Source organism: Myripristis murdjan, chromosome 17 (genome assembly GCF_902150065.1).
Source record: "Myripristis murdjan chromosome 17, fMyrMur1.1, whole genome shotgun sequence".
In the NCBI taxonomy this organism is placed as follows: domain Eukaryota; kingdom Metazoa; phylum Chordata; class Actinopteri; order Holocentriformes; family Holocentridae; genus Myripristis; species Myripristis murdjan.
This window is the reverse complement of record NC_043996.1, coordinates 26,174,083-26,194,436: the sequence shown is the minus strand read 5'-3', so window position 1 is coordinate 26,194,436 and position 20,354 is coordinate 26,174,083. Positions and strand designations below refer to the sequence as shown.

General features: G+C 41.6%; 3 protein-coding genes across 3 annotated transcripts in view; 1 reads left to right on the top strand and 2 right to left on the bottom strand.

Annotated features, from left to right (window-relative positions):
• Positions 1–20,354, top strand: part of LOC115375905 (contactin-associated protein-like 4) — a gene marked incomplete at its 5' end in the record, with an annotated part of 181,956 nt that overhangs the window by 54,354 nt on the left and 107,248 nt on the right. The gene's annotated exons all lie outside the window — the stretch shown is intronic.
• LOC115375913 (E3 ubiquitin/ISG15 ligase TRIM25-like) lies at positions 2,240–3,532 on the bottom strand (the record flags this gene model as incomplete). The annotated part of the gene is made up of 1 exon (XM_030075514.1): positions 2,240–3,532. A coding segment is annotated over exon 1 (1,137 nt), but the record flags the coding sequence as incomplete, so codon positions are not given.
• LOC115374782 (uncharacterized) lies at positions 10,016–19,350 on the bottom strand. The gene is made up of 3 exons (XM_030073902.1): positions 17,587–19,350; positions 17,349–17,359; positions 10,016–11,764 (listed from the first exon to the last, which is right to left on the bottom strand). Exons 1-3 carry the CDS (start codon positions 19,230–19,232, stop codon positions 10,089–10,091), a joined length of 3,333 nt encoding a protein of 1,110 aa, XP_029929762.1. The 5' UTR covers positions 19,233–19,350; the 3' UTR covers positions 10,016–10,088.

Sequence of the window (20,354 nt, the reverse complement as noted above, 5' to 3'; positions counted from 1 at the left end):
TAAATCAAAAATAAAGAATAAAGATGACCCTCGAGATCTAAAGATCTAAGTACCAATGTGCAAAAAAACAATGTGCAAAAAAACAATAAAACCAGTAAAACCAGTGGGCATCGATGTATACAATGTGCATAGATGAGGGCAATGTGCAAATTTACAGTATAAACAGATGATAAATAAATAAATAGCACCCAGATGATAAATAGATGATAAAAAGCCAATAAAACCAGTGTGCATCGATGTATACAATGTGCATAGATGTGGGCAATGTCCAAATTCACAGTCTAAACAGATGATAAATAGCAGCAAGCAATATATACTCTATAAACGAGTCCAGTCTTTGCGTGTTATCTTCCAGAAGTGCAGTGTGTGTGTGTGTGTGTGTGTGTGTGGAGGGGGGTGGGATGGGTTGGGGTGTGTGTGTGTGTGTGTGTGTGTGTGTGTGTGTGTGGGTGGGGGGGGTTTAAGGTGAGAGTTATTTCCTCCGGGTGGAGTTAAAGAGTTGCATGGCGTGGGGGAGGAATGATTTCCTCAGCCTGTCGGTGGAGCAGGACAGTGACAGCAGCCTGTCACTGAAGCTGCTCCTCTGCCTGGTGATGGTGCTGTGCAGTGGATGCAGTGGATTGTCCATGATTGACAGGAGCCTGCTGAGCGCCCGTTGCTCTGCCACAGATGTCAGGCTCTCAAGTTGTGTGCCCACAACAGAGCCCGCTTTCCTCACCAGTTTGTCCAGTCGTGAGGCGTCCCTCTTCTTGATGCTGCCTCCCCAGCACACCACGGCATAGAAGAGGGTGCTCGCCACAACAGACTGGTAGAACATCAGCAGCAGTTTTTTGCAGATGTTGAAGGACGCCAGCCTCCTGAGGAAGTACAGTCGGCTCTGTCCTTTCCTGCATAGAGCCTCAGTGTTGGCTGTCCAGTCCAGTCTATCATCCAGCTGCACTCCCAGGCATTTGTAGGTCTGCACCATTTCCACACAGGCACCGTTGATGCTTATGGGCTCCGGGTGAGGCCTGGTCCTCCTGAAGTCCACCACCATTTCTTTTGTCTTGGAGGTGTTCAGGTGGAAGTGGTTGGAACCACACCATGCTACGAAGTCCTGGATGAGTTTCCTGTACTCCTCCTCCTGTCCACCGCTGATACATCCCACGATGGGCGTGTCGTCCACGAACTTCTGCACGTGGCAGGAGCAGTCCACATACTGGAAAAAAGCAGGAAGTGTCTTGTCTAGGGTCACATTATTGAAGTCCCCGGAGATCAACACAAGCGCCTCGGGATGCTGTGTTGTGAGTTTGTCAACAGCGGAGTGGATGACGTCACACACGACTTTCGCGTCAGCTCGGGGCGGAATATAAACAATGACCACAATGGCGTGTCCAAACTCTCTGGGCAAGTAATAGGGACGTAAACTTACGGCCAGCAGTTCGATGTCCCTGCAGCAGATGCAGATCTTCACACTTACATGCCCAGGGTTACACCACCTTGTGTTCACGTACACCGCGAGCCCCCCTCCTTTCCGCTTCCCGCAGGCTTTGTTGTCTCGGTCCAACCTGACTGTGCTGAAGCCGGGTAGCTCCACGTTAGCGTCTGGGATGCTAGTTGTTAGCCACGTTTCAGTAAAGCACAACAAACTGCACTCTCTGTAGGTCTTGACATTTTTCACCAGCGCAGCCAGCTCGTCGATCTTGTTGGGCAGTGAGTTCACGTTCCCCATGATTACCGCAGGTACCGTAGGTTTGTATCGCCACTTTTTCTCCAGCCGCTTAGCCTCCAGCTTAGCGCCGGCTCTACAGCCTCGGTACGGTCTCCTCACCTCGTCAGGTAAATGTGGAATCACGCCGACACGGGACTTGGTCTTCAGAGCAAGTCCCACAATCACCTTATCTACAATTCGGCGCCCCAGCGACCTTGGAAGGCCGCTATCTTCACTTTTCTCCTGGATGGTTATGCAGACTTTTTTCTCCCCCCTCTTCCCTATTGTACCCCCTTTCTCTCTAACATAAAGGGCGCTGGTCATGCTGGCTGCCACCGAAGTTCTCCTGATCCTGTAACCCTGTATTTATCATGTCTTTTTTGTGTTTCTTGGACAGGATGTAACTTAAACCAAATTTCCCCTTGTGGGACAAATAAAGTATGATTGATTGATTGATTGATTGATTGATTGATTTCTGTTCTCCTTAGATAATGACAGCCATGTGTGTGCTGTGTTTGGATCCAGTGTGATGTTAATTGAATATTGTAAGAATTCATCTCTGGTCTTGGGCTCTGGTTGTGACAGTAAAACATCCATTCCAGTCACTGTCAGTGAGATCTTGGACCATTCCTCACTAAGAAGGTCCTGTAGTTTCTCTCTCAGCTCTGACACAGCTGCAGTCACATCCTCAAAGTAGCTCAGAGGACGGATGTTGGTGCTGGGTGAGTCTGTAGATTCACTGAGACATGAGAGTGAGGGGTAATTCTGTAGAAAATGGATGTGATCCTCTGTGTGTGAGAGCTGCACTAGCTGAGCGTCTTTCCTCCTCAGCTCAGCGATCTCCTGCTTCAGCTTCTCCTGAACTTCTTCATCCCGACTCACTTCCTCTTTCTGCTGGGATCTGATCTGCTGCTTCACATCAGACCTTCTTTTCTCCATCAAAGTGATCAGTTCAGTGAAGATCTCCTCACTGTCCTCCACTGCTTTATCAGCAGAGCGATTGATGGCCTCCACCTCCTGTTGAAGCACCTTCACGTCTTTCTCTGTGTCCTGGATTCTCTGCTGGATTTTTTGCCGACTCACCCTGAGCTCTTTCTGCCTCTCTTTCCTTTCTGCTGCAGCTGAGACTTTGTGGTGGCCTTTATGTTCATCCATGGAGCAGGGATAACAGATACACTGCTGATCAGTACGGCAGAAAATCTTCATCACCTCATCATGATTAGAGCAGATGTTCTCCTGAAGCTGCTTGAATGGGTTTACCAGCTTGTGTTTTTCAAAGGCAGGGGATTGATAGTGAGGCTGGAGGTGCTGCTCACAGTAAGAGACCAGACACACCAGACAGGACTTGAGGGCTTTCAGTTTCCTCCCAGTACAGAAATCACAGGCCACATCTCCAGGTCCAGCGTAGCAGAGATCAGGAGGAGCAGCTTGGAGTCCCGTCTTCTTCATTTCCTCCACTAACTCTGCTAACATGGTGTTTTTCACCAGGACAGACCTCGGCGTGAAGGTTTGTCTGCACTGTGGGCAGCTGTAGATTTCCTTGTGTTCCTCTCCATCCCAGCAGGCTTTAATACAGCTCATGCAGTAGCTGTGTCCACAAGGAATAGTCACCGGATCCTTCAGCAGATCCAGACAGATGGAACAGCAAAACTTTGCCGAGTCCGGCTGAATTCCTCGCTGTGCCATTTCCCCTCTCAGTCACAGTCAACGTCTGATAGTTTCACTTTCTATCAACAGATAAGAGTTGTGCTCCGATCCAAAGCAAATATCAGCTTTTCCTCACAGTCATTCGCTGATCTGCTATAAACGGGCTTGTCGGCTCTTGTCCTTCACACTGTGTTGTTTCCACTTGTCTTTAAACTGTCAGATCTGAGAACCAGGAAATATCTGGGCAGAATATAACTCGTACAGAATATAACTCGTACTGTTCAATAGTCCAGTTAATCACTGGACTATTGAAAAACCATTTCTGTTCACAATGCACAGTTGAAACTCACACTGAACATATGAGAAATCCCATTGTTAGTAGCGTCACCAATTTTATCAAAACAAATAAGAGCAAATAACTTAGAGGGATGGAGGGTCCAGACTTGCTGGAGATGTTTTGAAAAGACATACACTACCAGTCAAAAGTTTGGACACACCTTCTCATTTAATGTTTTTTCTTTATTTTCATGACTATTTTCATTGTAGATTCTCACTGAAGGCATCAAAACTATGAATAAACACTTATGGAATTATGTTGGTAACAAAAAAGTCTGAAATAACCCAAAACATGTTTTATATTTTAGATTCTTCAAAATACCCACCCTTTGCTTTGATTACTGCTTTGCACACTCTTGGCATTCTCTCGATGAGCTTCATGATGTCGTCGTCACCTGAAATGGTTTTCCAACAGTCTTGAAGGAGTTCCCAGAGATGCTGAGCACTTGTTGGCCCTTTTGCCTTCACTCTGCGGTCCATGTCATCCCAAACCATCTGGATTGGGTTTAGGTCAGGTGACTGTGGAGGCCAGGTCATCTGGTGCAGCACTCCATCACTCTCCTTCTTGGTCAAATAGCCCTTACACAGCCTGGAGGTGTGTTTGGGGTCATTGTCCTGCTGAAAAATAAATGATGGTCCAACTAACCAGGTTGGACCTGGTCCCAAACTGGATGGGATTGCATGTCGCTTCAGGATGCTGTGGTAGCCATGCTGGTTCAGTGTGCCTTCAATTTTGAATAAATCCCCAACAGTGTCACCAGCAAAGCACCCCACACCATCACACCTCCTCCTCCATGCTTCACGGTGGGAACCATGCATGTAGAGACCATCCGTTCACCTTTTCTGCGTTGCACAAAGACACGACGGGTGGAACCAAAAATCTCAGTGGACTCATCAGACCAAAGCATAGATTTCCACTTTGTTTGAATGGACATTCTTTGACACTCTTTGTGTTTCTTGGCCCAAACAAATCTATTATGCTTGTTGCTTTTCCTTAGTAGTGGTTTCTTAGGAGCTATTTGACCATAAAGGCCTGATTCGCGCAGTCTCCTCTGCACAGTTGATGTAGAGATGTGTCTGCCACTAGAACTCTGTGTGGCATTTATCTGGGCTCTAATCTGAGCTGCTGTTAACTTCCTTTCCTGGTGCGGGCTTCATGTGAGCCAGTTTCGTCGTAGCGCTTGATGGTTTTTGTGACTGTACTTGGGGACACATTCAAAGTTTTTGCAATTTTCCGGACTGACTGACCTTCAGTTCTTAAAGTAATGATGGACTGTCATTTCTCTTTACTTAGCTGATTGGTTCTTGCCATAATATGAATTCTAACACTAGCCAAATAGGGCTGTTATAGCTGTGTACCAACCTGACTTCTGCACAACACAACTGATGGTCCCAACCCAATTAAGAAGGCAAGAAATTCCACAAATGAACCCTGACAAGGCACACCTGTGACATGAAAACCATTTCAGGTGACTAAATCATGAACCTGATTGAGAGAAGGCCGAGGGTTTGCAGTGCTGTCAACAAAGCAAAAGGTGGCTACTTTGAGGAATCGAAAATATAAAACATATTTAGGGTTATTTAACATTTTTTTCTTTGCTACATAATTCCATATATCTTGCTTCATATATTTGATGTCTTCAGTATGTATCCACAATGTAGAACATGTAAGTGGAAACTCAGAGAAGGATTTAGCCAGGTCTAAATTTGATCCCCAACTGTCTCCTGTTCGGTTGTTCATGTTTTGGGTCTCACTGTTCTGCTGCTCAACACAGGATGAAGTGAATTTTAAATTCATTGTCTTTTCCTGGAAGAAAACAGTTTGCTAATGCTCCCAATGCTCACTGTGCAAACATGTATCATGGCACTATAGAACATAATATTTTACATGAGGCTTTACATTGACAGTTGGACTTTCCATTAACATTTAAAAGAGGAACAAAGCAAGTGGAAGAACATGTGATGTTTTCTAGTTACTCTGATGCCCATGTAGCGCAACACAAACAGCAAAAACTGTGATCGTAATTATGCAAAGAAAATCAGGACCATGATAGTTGCATATTTGGATACAAGAAGGCTTCCAGGCATGCACAGGTTCAAAAATGATCTCTTTACTTCTTCTGTTCAACTGCAGAAACACAAGCACATCAGTTCAAGTTCAAGGTGGCTGCATACTGCAGGTCTTTTGAATGACAAACGTTATAACATTTATGTTCACTCTGGCCTTGAATGAAACTCTCAGAACACACTTGCACTGACAGTACGCGGCCCACTGACACAACTTGCACTCTAGCAAGCTACAGGTGGTCACACGACTGATTTCCACATCAGCAAATTGCCGGGTTAAGCAGTGTTTGGCACAACGTGGTCTTTCAGTGATCACCAGTAGTCCATTACTCTTGCACATTCATCATGCACCTGTGTCGCTGCTTTTATGCATCTTCTCACCACTTGTGCTCAGCTGGAAATACAGAAACTCAACCAGTTCAATGTGACTGCATATTGCGGGCCGTCTATGTCTACTGGATGGGGTGTACGCGCCCTCTTGACCTCACCCAAAAGATCCCTAAGCTCAAGGGCGTAGGTTTGATTTTGACATTAGTGGGGACATAAAAGTGCTTCAAAGCGGCGCCCCTGAAAGTTAATGTTTTTTGCATTCATGACTGCAATTTCACGTCATGTAGAGCTGATCAAATAAACAAGAAAACGATCATAATCAGAAAAAAAATCCAAAATATTCAGGGATTGACATTAATGTTTATATTGCATATCTGAATATCTATACTGACTACAAGTATTTAATAATTCTGTAATGTTGTAAGTTAAAGGCAACTAAAGAAAGACAAGAAGGCAATTTAACAGAGTTCTTGTCTTTAGTGCAACTGTGCATCATACTGTACATCAACAACATCGTACATAAACATAAATAAAATAAAATAACATATAATAAATGTTCGACACTAAATACCTAAATACAAACAGATTAGTGTCCATTGCCTTGCTCTTATTTGAAAAAAATCTCTGTGTTGTTGAAGCTCTACAGTTCTATAACCTTGACATTTTAAATCATGGTTAGTAAAAATGAATAATTCCTGCTTCCCCAGAGACAACAGGCCAGTGTGCCTGATAGAAGCTCTCATTTCAAAGAAGCATGCTGAACTATTGTTATAACTGCCACCTGACAAAATAAACTAAAGAAAAACATCAATAGCTTAGTTGACTATTATTGTTATCACCATTATTATCAACCACACATCAGCAATATAATAAATAAAGTGCGCCTATTTTCTTGGAGTAACTTCCCCTTTGACTTCTAAAGAAACTTTTTATGTCCACTTTTCTTTTTTTGGTACCCATCCTGGCTGTGCCTTATTACCAAACACACACACACACAGACACAAATGTGAATGTAAATGCAACCACTGATATGAAACTCCATCCAGCTGATGTGACACAACGGGGACAGCCAATCACACATTAGCAAGAAACGGCAGAGCCAATCGATGAGCGATATTAGGTTTGAGGCGGGACTTCTAGCAGAGAGTGACTGTTAACCCTTTGTGTACCGTAAGCATTGACTAGACACTGACGGACAGTGTTTGTATTGGTAGGGACTATACAGTAGTGGCTGGATATTAGTAGGGACGTGCCCCTGGCCTAAGCTGCCCCAAAGTGCCTGCGTGAGCTGCACTCATTGTTTCTCCAAATTGACCCGTTAAAATATCACACGTGCTATTGCCAGTGAATTCACATCAGATTCTGAATGAGCAACATAATAAACCAAAACACAAAATAATAAATGAGACTTGGGGGAGTCCAGTGTCCATTAATACGCCCAACATTACAGTGGGCCCCACATGTGGAGAAACATTCAAGCGGCCACTCTCAATTGTCGATTGATTGAATGGAACCTGTAACCACCATGGCTGAATTGACAGAGACAGAAAGCCTATCAACAGAAAAGCCAAAGAACAAGACGTCGCAGCACTGCCCACACTATTTGATTGGCAGGTGATCCCTGAGACATGCAGCACAGTCTCACCTCTGACACGGCTGCCGTCCAAATTTCATTTACCTCATCATGGAAATAAAATGGGTTCGATCTTCTGTTTGGACTTTTTTTTCCCCCATTCACAGTGTGAGCGTGTATCCTGGAACTAAATGACATGATATTTTAAAGTGCTTTACGTTCACAATTTGAGAGCCACATTTCCTTTGAAAACACACTCTTTGTTCATTTCGGTGCAACATTTGGAGTCTGAGGCTCTGAATCCTGTAAAGTAGCTTTTGAAAACGTTCTTTACAAATTCATCTAAACTGATCTGAAAAACTACTGTATTCACAATGTCAGTACTTTTGTGTCTTATTTTGAAATGACACACTTGAACAATAAAATGTCATTTCAGTCTAGATTCACAGGTCATGTAATGCAGTTAATTTCTCTGTATCACCCAATGCTGGTTTCATCTTATCCCAGAAATAGTTAATAAAAAAAAATATCTCCATGTATAATGGCATTGCACCAGAATGCTGGTTGTATATAGGATTTTTCCCTATTTATACTTAAGTTTGCTTCACACTGACAAAATATACTTTCAGTTGTTATTCCTTGTAGAAAATACCAGCCCTTGTAAAATGACTAAAACTAGAAATCAAAATAGAAATCAGCTGATTAAACTTCAACACACATTGAAAACTGAATCAAATTGAAATAGAAATTTATCACAATAGATATGTGGCTTATATTATAAAAATATGTAAGGAAGGAAGACCAGATCTCAGTTTATGAACTTAATATTGTATTCACAGTTTATACTTTGCATTTTGTAAATTTTCAGTCATTTTCCAGACCTTAATGTCCTGGTTGTATTTTGCAGATGTGGGTCAGTTCAGTGTGTGATATATTCTGATGGTGGCTGAGCAATTTGACCAGCAACAAGGCGTGTCATGCTGAAGTTTATTCTCTTATCACAACTTCTGAAATGACAGCAGCTGGAAAAACCACATGAAATCTGTCTTTGAGTGTGTGTGAACGCCAAACAGCAGGTTTTCCCACATTTTATGAAATTCCCACACTTTCTCATTACTTTTCCAGACTTCAGACCCCTGTAGGAAATCCTGCTTTTTTTTTTTTATCATGATCAAAAGCCCAATCTTGCTATTAAAAAGAAACAAATGATTCAGAGTTTGAAACTGTCTTAAAATTTAGTTTTCCATATAAAGACTGTCTTCCATGACAGACATTGATTGATTGATTGGCACACTGAACTTGCAGTGCATCCATTTACAGTGTCCTTCAATCCATCCATCTGTACATCCACTTTATTCCTACATGTAAGCAGTTAAATTTGCTTCATGGTTGTTTCGGAGTCTTTTCCTCTCGACTAGTTTTCCCTCTTTGGTAACTCTGGTGCTTGCAGGTCATTTTACTTTTTGTTGCTGCTCCAAACATGAAGATGGCACTTCTATGTGTTTTGAGGGGGAAATCAAGTTATTCTGAGATGTTATTTTCACATTTTCTCCAGCAAGCTTTGCAGACTTTACTTGAAATAAAAAAAACAAAACACTGTGTTCATTCTCAGAAATATTTTATTCAGTGTATTCATCAACATAAAGTTTCCAGTCATTTTATGCAACTGTCAAAGTGATCAAATTATTTCCCAGCACTTTCCCAGATTTTTCATGCCTGATTAGAAAATTGGGATCACTGAACAAGCAGAAACCAGAAACCCACTGTTTCAAAAACAAACTAATGATTCAGTTTTTGGAAACAAACAAAAAAGAAGAAAGACTGTTTTGATTCATAGAAGTGTCTTATATTAAATAACCTATTATAAACATTCACTTTGTAGACACATCGAGTCACTGAAACCTGGTCAATGATTCTTGTTGTTTCCACCTCAATATGAACTTTATTCACACCATCAATCTGTTAAACCGGCATGTTAGCACTGTTGAGGAACATTATAATATTATAATAAACAATGTTGATGTTGCATCATAATTTCAACATGATAGGAAAACCTCAACATATTGCCCACTATTTTGCCATAATAATTGGCCATAAGTTTCAGGCTTATGCAGCGAAACACAAACAGAAAAAAAAAAAAAAAAAAAAATACCACAGCAAATATGCAAAGAAGAAAAGAACCATGTAGATTGCACAACAGTTTCATGTGAAGAAAGGTTTAATTTATTTTCTCTACTGCTGATTAATAAGAGTGCAACTTATGGGCATCATGGCTGAACAGAAAAAGAAAACAGTGTCATAGAACTGCCCGCTCTGTTAAAGAGACTGGGAAGTGTAGTGCAGAAACACTCAAGCAATGACAACTTCACACTAAAGATGGAGACAAAACAGAAAATCAGAATCTGATACTGTTTTAATAAACCCTCACTACTCAGAATGAGGGGTTTAGACAAATTCAGCAGTGGTGTTGAAACGTGGGTGATAATAAAGCCCAAGTCCAGCATGGAGAGGCTGAGTGAATGTGGTCTGGACTCTGTGGAGGAGAGTCATGGTTTCAGAGACGCTGTAGAAGGACAGAATACCTGCTCTGGGATCCAGGTACACTCCCACTCTGGAGGACACAGGGAGCGGGATTTCAGTTTCGATTTTGTTGTGTTTGAAGTGACACTTTGTGTTGTAAAAAAACAATGCCCAAGATTTGTCATTATATCCAAATCCACATACATCCACAGTTCCTGTTCTGCTGATATCCTTATATGAGACTGCTATATAAACTTCCCCCTTCAACTTCATCTCCCAGTAACAACGTCCAGTCAGACTCTCTCTACTCAGGACCTGACACCATTCAATGAATCTGTCTGGGTGACTGGGATATGACTGTTCTTTTGCCATTCGTGTCACTTTTCTTTTCCTCTCAGATAATGACAGCCATGTGTTTGCTGTGTTTGGATCCAGTGTGATGGGACATGAATATTGTAAGAATTCATCTCTGGTCTTGGGCTCTGGTTGTGGCAGTAAAACATCCACTCCAGTCACTGTCAGTGAGATCTTGGACCATTCCTCACTAAGAAGGTCCTGTAGTTTCTCTCTCAGCTCTGACACAACTGCAGTCACATCCTCAAAGTAGCTCAGAGGACGGATGTTGGTGCTGGGTGAGTCTGTAGATTCACTGAGACATGAGAGCGAGGGGCAATTCTGTAGAAAATGGACGTGATCCTGTGTGTGTGAGAGCTGCTCCAGCTCAGTGTCTTTCCTCCTCAGCTCAGCGATCTCCTGCTTCAGCTTCTCCTGAACTTCTTCAACCCGACTCACTTCCTCTTTCTGCTGGGATCTGATCTGCTGCTTCACATCAGACCTTCTTTTCTCCATCAAAGTGATCAGCTCAGTGAAGATCTCCTCACTGTCCTCCACTGCTTTATCAGCAGAGTGATTGATCTCCTCCACCTCCTGCTGAAGCACCTTCACGTCTTTCTCTCTGTCCTGGATTCTCTGCTGGATTTTTTGCCAACTCACCCCGAGCTCTTTCTGCCTCTCTTTCCTTTCTGCTGCAGCTGAGACTGTGTGGTGGCCTTTATGTTCATCCATGGAGCAGAGATAACAGATACACTGCTGATCAGTGCGGCAGAAAATCTTCATCACCTCATCATGATTAGAGCAGATGTTCTCCTGAAGCTGCTTGAATGGGTTTACCAGCTTGTGTTTTTCAAAGGCGGGGGATTGATAGTGAGGCTGGAGGTGGTGCTCACAGTAAGAGGCCAGACACACCAGACAGGACTTGAGGGCTTTCAGTTTCCTCCCAGAGCAGACATCACAGGCCACATCTCCAGGTCCAGCGTAGCAGAGATCAGGAGGAGCAGCTTGGAGTCCCGTCTTCTTCATTTCCTCCAGTAACTCTGCTAACATGGTACTTTTCACCAGGACAGGCCTTGGTGTGAAGGTTTGTCTGCACTGTGGGCAGCTGTAGATTTCCTTGTGCTCCTCTCCATCCCAGCAGTCTTTAATACAGCTCATGCAGTAGCTGTGTCCACAGGGAATAGTCACCGGATCCTTCAGCAGATCCAGACAGATGGAACAGCAAAACTTTGCCGAGTCCGGCTGAATTCCTCGCTGCGCCATTTCACCTCTCAGTCACAGTGAACGTCTGATAGTTTCACTTTCTATCAACAGATAAGAGTTGTGCTCCGATCCAAAGCAAACATCTGCTTTTTCTCACAGTCATTGGCTGATCTGCTGTAAACGGGCTTGTCGGCTCTTGTTCTTCACACTGTGTTGTTTCCACTTGTCTTTAAACTGTCAGATCTGAGAAGCAGGAAATATCTGGGCAGAATATAACTCGTAATGTTTGAGGTCAGACAGAAGTGGGAGGGGTTCAGCTGCTGCTTCACTCTAGGAAGAGGAGCGATCTTAAAGAGGCAGTGTGTGTTTTGCCCTCATCTCCAATATTAGATGAAGATTATGATAAAATCTAAATGAAACCATCTCACTGGACTATTGAAAAACCATTTCTGTTCACAATGCACATTTGAAAATCACACTGCACGTATAAGACATCCCATTGTTAGTTGGGTCACCACTTTTATCAACACAAATAAGAGCAATAACTTAGAGGGATGCAGGGTCTAATCCTGCTGGAGATGTTTTGAAAAGACATATGTAAGTAAAGTTAAAACTCAGAGAGGGATTTGGCCACATCTAAATTTCATCCCCAACTGTCTCCTGTTCAGTTGTTCATGTTTAGGGTCTCACTGTTCTGCTGCTCAACGCAGGATGAAGTGAATTTTAAATTCATTGCCTTTTCCCGGAAGAAAATATATTACATGATATTTTACATGATGCTTTACATTGACGATTGGACTCCATTAACAATAATGAAACCAACAGGATCAGAAAATCAGTACATATGAAAGCACTCTCTCCCTTTCCCCCCTCTTTTTTGTTTTAAGTGTAACATGATTTGAATTTAAGCTCTGAATAATAAGTGGAAGAACATGTGACATTTTCTAGTTGCTCTGATGCCCATATAGTGCCAGTCAAACAGCAAACACTGTGATAGTAATTATGCAAAGAAAATCAGGACCATGTATGCTGCAGACTCAGATACATCGTCATCATCAACCTTTATTTGACTAGGCAAGTTAATTAAGAGCAGACTCTTATTTACAGTAATGGCCTAGGTGGGGGTAGGGGCCCCCTGGGGAAGGATATGGAGATTCAAAAATAAAAAAGGGGATAAAAGAGGAGACAGGGTTAAAGACAGACGTACAGACATGCACAACATAAGCAGTACAGCAAACATTCATGGTGGGCATCAAACTTACTTAAACAGAGGAATGGAAATTAAGACAAGTTGCCGGCACATAAAACACAAACACAGCAGAAGTACATATTATACACAATCGTCAGCAGTATTGGACATAACAGACATAAAGCACATGAACATTACTGATGTTAGAGACATACAATAAACACACAGTGAAGTAGTAGAAATGATGGGCAGAGCATTATGCAGGCAGCAGATTCATCAACAGTGGTATAGCCAGTGGTTAGTAGCAGGCAGGAGGCAAGAGGGGGACAAACATTAGGCACTTGAGACAAAACACACAAGACAGGTAAGAGAAGACAGTACACACACTTGGCAGGTGAGAGAATATATGTGAGGCAGGTTATGATATATTGCATACTTAGAGTAAAAAATAGAATAAAAGCAGAGAATAAAACATTCATGGAGCAGGAGGACAGACAGATAGGACAGGAGGACAGACACCACTGTAATGTCTGTGGTTTCCACGTGTGCACAGGTTCAAAAATCATCTCTTTACTTCTTTTCTGGAACTACAGAAACACAAGCACATCAAACTCTCATAACACACTCACACTGACAATATTTGGCCCCCTGACACAACTTGTACTCTCGCAAGCTACAGGTGGTCACATGACTGATTTCCACATCAGCAAATTCAGTGAACTTGCAGTCTACAACATAAATCTCCTGTTTGCATCACCAGTAGTCCATTACTCTTGCACATTCATTATGCATCTGTGTCGCTGCTTTTATGCATCTTTTCACCGCTTGTGCTCAGCTGGAAATACAGAAACTCAACTAGTTCAATGTGACTGCATATTGGGGGCCGTCTATGGACCCCTAAGCTTAAGGGCGTAGGTTTGATTTTGACATTGGTGGGGACATAAATGCGCTCCAAGGTGGCACCCCTGAAAGTTGATGTTTTTTGCATTCATGACTGCAATTTCACGTCATGTAGAGCTGATCAAATAAACAAGAAAATGATCATAATCAGAAAAAAATCCAAAATATTCAGGGATTGACATTGATGTTTATACTGCATATCTGAATATCTATACTGACTACAAGTATTTAATAATTCTGCAATGTTGTAAGTTAAAGGCAACTAAAGAAAGACAAGCAGGCAATTTAACAGAGTTCATATCTTTAGTGCAACTGTGCATCATACTGTACATCAACAACACCATACATAAACATAAATAAAATGAAATAAAATATAATAAATGTTTGACACTAAACACCTAAATACAAACAGATTAGTGTTTATTGCCTTGCTCTTATTTGAAAAAAATCTCTGGGTTGTTGAAGCTCTACAGTTCTATAACCTTGACATTTAAAATCATGGTTAGTAAAAATGGATAATTCCTGCTTCCCCAGAGACAACAGGCCAATGTGCCTGATAAAAGTTCTCATTTCAAAGAACCATGCTCCGCTATTGTTATAACTGCCACCTGACAAAATAAACTAAAGAAAAACATCAATAGCTTAAATGACTATTATTGTTATCACCATTATTATCAACCACACATCAGCAATATAATAAATAAAGTGGACCTGTTTTCTTGGAGTAACTTCCACTTTGACTTCTAAAGAAACTTCTTATATCCACTTTTTTCAGGGACCCATCCTGGCTGTGGCTTATTACCAATCACACACACACACACACACACACACACACACAAATGTGAATATAAATGCAACCAATGATATTAAACTCCGTCCAGCTGACGTGACAGAACGGCAGAGCCAATCGATGAGCGATATTAGGTTTGAGGCGGGACTTCAAGCAGAGAGTGACTGTTAACTCTTTGTGTACCATAAGCACTGACTGGACACTGACGGACAGTGTTTATCTTGGTAGGGACTATACAGTAGCGGCTGGATGTTGGTAGGGACGTGTCCCTGGCCTAAGTTGCCCCAAAGTGCCTGCATGAGCTGCACTCATTGTTTCTCCAAATTGACCTGTTAAAATATTACATGTACTATTGTCAGTGAATTGACATCAGATTCTGAATAAGCAACATAATAAACCAAAACACAAAATAATAAATGAGACTTGGGGGAGTCAAGTGTCCATTAATACACCCAACATTACAGTGGGCCCCACATGTGGAGCCCACAACAGTTTCAACGGTGACATTTTGTACTTTAATAAGAGTAAACATTCAAGTGGCCGCTCTCGATGGTCCATTGATTGAATGGAACCTGTAACCACCACGGCTTAATTGACAGAGACAGATAATCTATCAACAGAAAAGCCGAAGAACAAGATGTCGCAGCTCCGCCCACACTGTTTGATTGACAGGTGATCCCTGAGACGAGAAGCTCAGTCTTACCTCTGACACGGCTGCCGTCCAAATTTTATTTACCTCGTCGTGGAAATAAAATGGCTTCGCTCTTCTGTTGGGTCATTTTTTCCCCTGCTCACACAGTGTTAGCGTGTATCCTGGAACTAAATAACACTATATTTTAAAGTGCTTTATGTTCACAATTTGAGAGCCACATTTCCTTTGAAAACACACTCTTTGTTCATTTCTGTGCAACATTTGGAGTCTGAGGCTCTGAATCTTGTAAAGTAGCTTTTGAAAACGTTCTTTACAAATTCATCTAAACTGATCTGAAAAACTACTGTATTCACAATGTCAGTACATTTGTGTCTTATTTTGAAATGACACACTGGAACGGAAAAAAGTGAATATCAGTCTAGATTCACAGGTCATGTAATGCAGTTAATTTCTCTGTATCAGCCAAAGCTGGTTTCATCTTGTCCCAGAAATAGTTAAGAAAATATATATATATATATCCATGTATAATGGTATTGTATCAGAATGCTGGTTGTATGTAGGATTTTTCCCTATTTATTCTTAAGTTTGCTTCACACTGACAAAAAATATTTTCAGTTATTATTCCTTGTAGAAAATACCAGCGCATTTAAAATGACTAAAACTAGAAATCAAAATAGAAATCAACTGACTTCAACTTCCAAACCCACACTGAGAACTGAATCCAACTAAAATAGAAATTTATCACAATGGCTGTGTGGCTTTTATTATGAAATTTAAAAAAAAAAATGTAAGGAAGGAAGACCAGATCTCAATTTATGGAGTTAATTTTGTATTCACAGTGTACACATTGCATTTTGTAAATTTTCAGTCTTTTTCCAGACCTTAATGTCCTGGTTGTATTTTGCAGATGTGGGTCAGTTCAGTGTGTGATATATTCTGATGGTGGCCGAACGATTTGACCAGCAACAAGGCCGTGTCACGCTGAAGGTTATTCTTCTGAAATGACAGCAGCTGGAAAAACCACATGAAATCTGTCTTTGAGTGTGTATGAACGCCAAACAGCATGTTTTCCCACATTTTATGAAATTCCCACACTTTCTCATTACTTTTCCAGACTTCAGGCCCCTGTAGGAAATCCTGTGTTTTTTTAACATGATCAAAAACCCAATCTCGCTATTAAAAAGAAACAAATGATTCAGAATTTGAATCTGTCTTAATGTTTAGTTTCCCATATAAAGACTGGCAGAGATTGATTGATTGATTGATTGATTGATTCACTGGCACATTGAACTTGCAGTGCATTCATTTACAGTGTCCTTCAATCCAGCCATCTGTACATCCACTTTATTCCTACATGTAAGCAGCTAAACTTCTATGTGTTTTGAGAGGGAAATCAACCAAGTCATTCTGAGATATTATTTTCACATTTTCTCCAGCAAGCTTTACAGACTCCTTGGAATAATAAAAAAAAAAAAACTACTGTGTTCATTCCCAGAAATATTTTATTCAGTGTATTCATCAACAGAAAGTTTCCAGACATTCAAAATCAGATCAAATTATTTTCCAGCACTTTCCCAGATTTTTCAGGCCTGAACAGAAAATTGGGATCATTGAACAAGCAGAAACCAGAAACCCACTGTTTCAAAAACAAACTAATGATTCAATTTTTTGAAACAAACAAAAAGGAAGAAATACTGTGCTGATTCATGGAAGTGTCTTTTATTAAATATTATAAACATTTACTTTGTAGACACATCCAGTCACTGAAACCTGGTCAGTGAATCTTGTTGTTTCCAACTCAATATGAACTTTATCCACACCATCAATCTGTTAAAGCACCATGTTAGCACTGTATTATAATAAACAATGTTGATGTTTGCATTATGTATGTACAGAATTAAACATTATAATTTGAAAGTGATAGGAAAAACCTCAACATATTGCCAGCTAATTTGCCATAATAATTTGCCATAAGTTTAAGGCTCATGCAGTGAAATACAAACAGAAAAAAAAATACCACAGCAAATATGCAAAGAAGAAAAGAACCATGTAAATTGCATAATAGCTTCATGTGAATAAAGGTTTAATTGATTTTCTCTACTGCTGATTGCAACTTACGGGCATCATGGCTGAACAGAAAAAGAAAAAAGTGTCACCTGCAGACATTCAAAGCAAAAATATGTCACAGAACTGCCCACTCTGTTAAAGAGACTGAGAAGTTTAGTGCAGAAACACTCCAGCAATGACAACTTCACACTAAAGATGGAGACAAAGCAGAAAATCTGAATCTGATAGCTCTTTAATAAACCCTCACTACTCAGACTTATGGGTTTAGACAAATTCAGCAGTGGTGTACACAAATTTGTCAAAATAAAGCCCAAGACCAGCATGGAGAGGCTGAGTGAATGTGGTCTGGACTCTGTGGAGGAGAGTCATGGTTTCAGAGATGCTGTAGAAGGACAGAATACCTGCTCTGTGATCCAGGTACACTCCCACTCTGGAGGACACAGGGAGTGGGATTTTAGTTTCGATTTTGTTGTGATTGAATTGACACTTGTTGTTGTCACAGTCCAATGCCCAAGATTTGTCATTGCATCCAAATCCACATGCATCATTGGTCCCTGTTCTGCTGATATCCTTATATGAGACTGCTACTAAAACTTTCCCATTCCACTTCACTTCCCAGTAACAACGTCCACTCAGACTCTCTCTACTCAGAACCTGCCACAATTCAGTAAATCTGTCTGGGTGACTGGGATATGACTGATCTGCTCTCATTTCTCTTGCTTTCCTGTTCCCCTCAGATAATGACAGACGTCTGTGTGCTGTGTTTGGATCCAGTGTGATGTGATATGAATATTGTAAGAATTCATCTCTGGTCTTGGGCTCTGGTTGTGACAGTAAAACATCCACTCCAGTCACTGTCCTTGAGATCTTGGACCATTCCTCACTAAGAAGGTCCTGTAGTTTCTCTCTCAGCTCTGACACAGCTGCAGTCACATCCTCAAAGTAGCTCAGAGGACGGATGTTGTTGCTGGGTGAGTCTGTAGATTCACTGAGACATGAGAGCGAGGGGTAATTTTGTAGAAAATGGATGTGATCCTCTGTGTGTGAGAGCTGCTCCAGCTCAGCGTCTTTCCTCCTCAGCTCAGCGATCTCCTGCTTCAGCTTCTCCTGAACTTCTTCAGCCCGACTCACTTCCTCTTTCTGCTGGGATCTGATCTGCTGCTTCACATCAGACCTTCTTTTCTCAATCAAAGTGATCAGCTGAGTGAAGATCTCCTCACTGTCCTCCACTGCTTTATCAGCAGAGCGATTGATCTCCTCCACCTCCTGTTGAAGCACCTTCACGTCTTTCTCTGTGTTCTGGATTCTCTGCTGGATTTTTTGCCGACTCACCCCGAGCTCTTTCTGCCTCTCCGTCCATTCTGCTGCAGCTGAGACTGTGTGGTGGCCTTTATGTTCATCCATGGAGCAGAGATAACAGATACACTGCTGATCAGTATGGCAGAAAATCTTCATCACCTCATCATGATTAGAGCAGATGTTCTCCTGAAGCTGATTGAATGGGTTTACCAGCTTGTGTTTTTCAAAGGCAGGGGATTGATAGTGAGGCTGGAGGTGCTGCTCACAGTAAGAGACCAGACACACCAGACAGGACTTGAGGGCTTTCAGTTTCCTCCCAGAGCAGAAATCACAGGCCACATCTCCAGGTCCAGCATAGCAGAGATCAGGAGGAGCAGCTTGGAGTCCCATCTTCTTCATTTCCTCCACTACATCTGCAAACATGGTGTTTTTCACCAGGACAGGCCTTGGTGTGAAGGTTTGTCTGCACTGCGGGCAGCTGTAGATTTCCTTGTGCTCCTCTCCATCCCAGCAGTCTTTAATACAGCTCATGCAGTAGCTGTGTCCACAGGGAATAGTCACCGGATCCTTCAGCAGATCCAGACAGATGGAACAGCAAAACTTTGCCGAGTCCAGCTGAATTCCTCGCTGTGCCATTTCCCCTCTCAGTCACAGTGAACGTCTGATAGTTTCACTTTCTATCAACAGATAAGAGTTGTGCTCCGATCCAAAGCAAACATCAGCTTTTCCTCACAGTCATTGGCTGATCTGCTGTAATCGGGCTTGTCAGCTCTTGTTCTTCACACTGTGTTGTTTCCACTTGTCTTTAAACTGTCAGATCTGAGAAGCAGGAAATATCTGGGCAGAATATAACTTGTAATGTTTGAGATGAGGAAGAGGTGGGAGGGGTTCAGCTGCTGCTTCACTCCAGGAAGAGGAGCGGTCTTAAAGAGGCAGTGTGTGTTTTGCCCTCATCTCCAATATCAGATGACAACTATGACAAAATCTAAATGAAATAGTTAAAGTTTGAGTAAATGAGCTCACTGGACTATTGAAAAACCATTTCTGTTCACAATGCACAGTTGAAACTCACACAGCACATAAGAGAAATGCCATTGTTAGTAGGGTCACTATTTTTTATCAAATCAGAGGAAATATCTTAGAGGGATGCAGGGTCGAATCCTGCTGGAGATGTTTTGAAAAGACATATGTAAGTGGTTTTAAAAGTCAGAGAAGGATTCATCCACGTCTAAATTTGATCCCCAACTGTCTCCTGTTCAGTTGTTCATGTTTAGGGTCTCACTGTTCTGCTGCTCCACACAGGATGAAGTGAATTTTAAATTCATTGTCTTTTCCTGGAAAAAAGCAGTTCGCTAATGTTTCCAATGCACACTGTGTAAACACATATCATGGCACAATATTACATGATATTTTACATGATGTTTTACATTGACAATTTGACTTTACATTAATAATAATGAAACCATCAGAATCAGAAAATTAGTGCAACATGAAAGCAGTGTCTCCCTTTATTTCCCCTTGTTTTGTTTTAAGTGCAACATTTTGAATTAAAGCTCTGAATAATAACATTATAGAGCCTCATGTGACACCTACAGGACCTGAAGCAACATTCAGCAGGTTTGAAAATGCTCTTTCTATTCATTTTTTTTAAAAAAGAAGAACAAAGCAAGTGGAAGAACGTGGCGTTTTCTAGTTACTCTGATGTCTCTGTAGCGCAACAGAAACAGCAAAAACTGTGATCGTAATTATGCAAAGAAA

What these genes read in the sequence shown, in the direction of transcription:
- LOC115374782 (XM_030073902.1), bottom strand. Translation starts at nt 19,232, where the DNA reads ATGGCACAGCGAGGAATTCAGCTGGACTCGGCAAAGTTTTGCTGTTCC.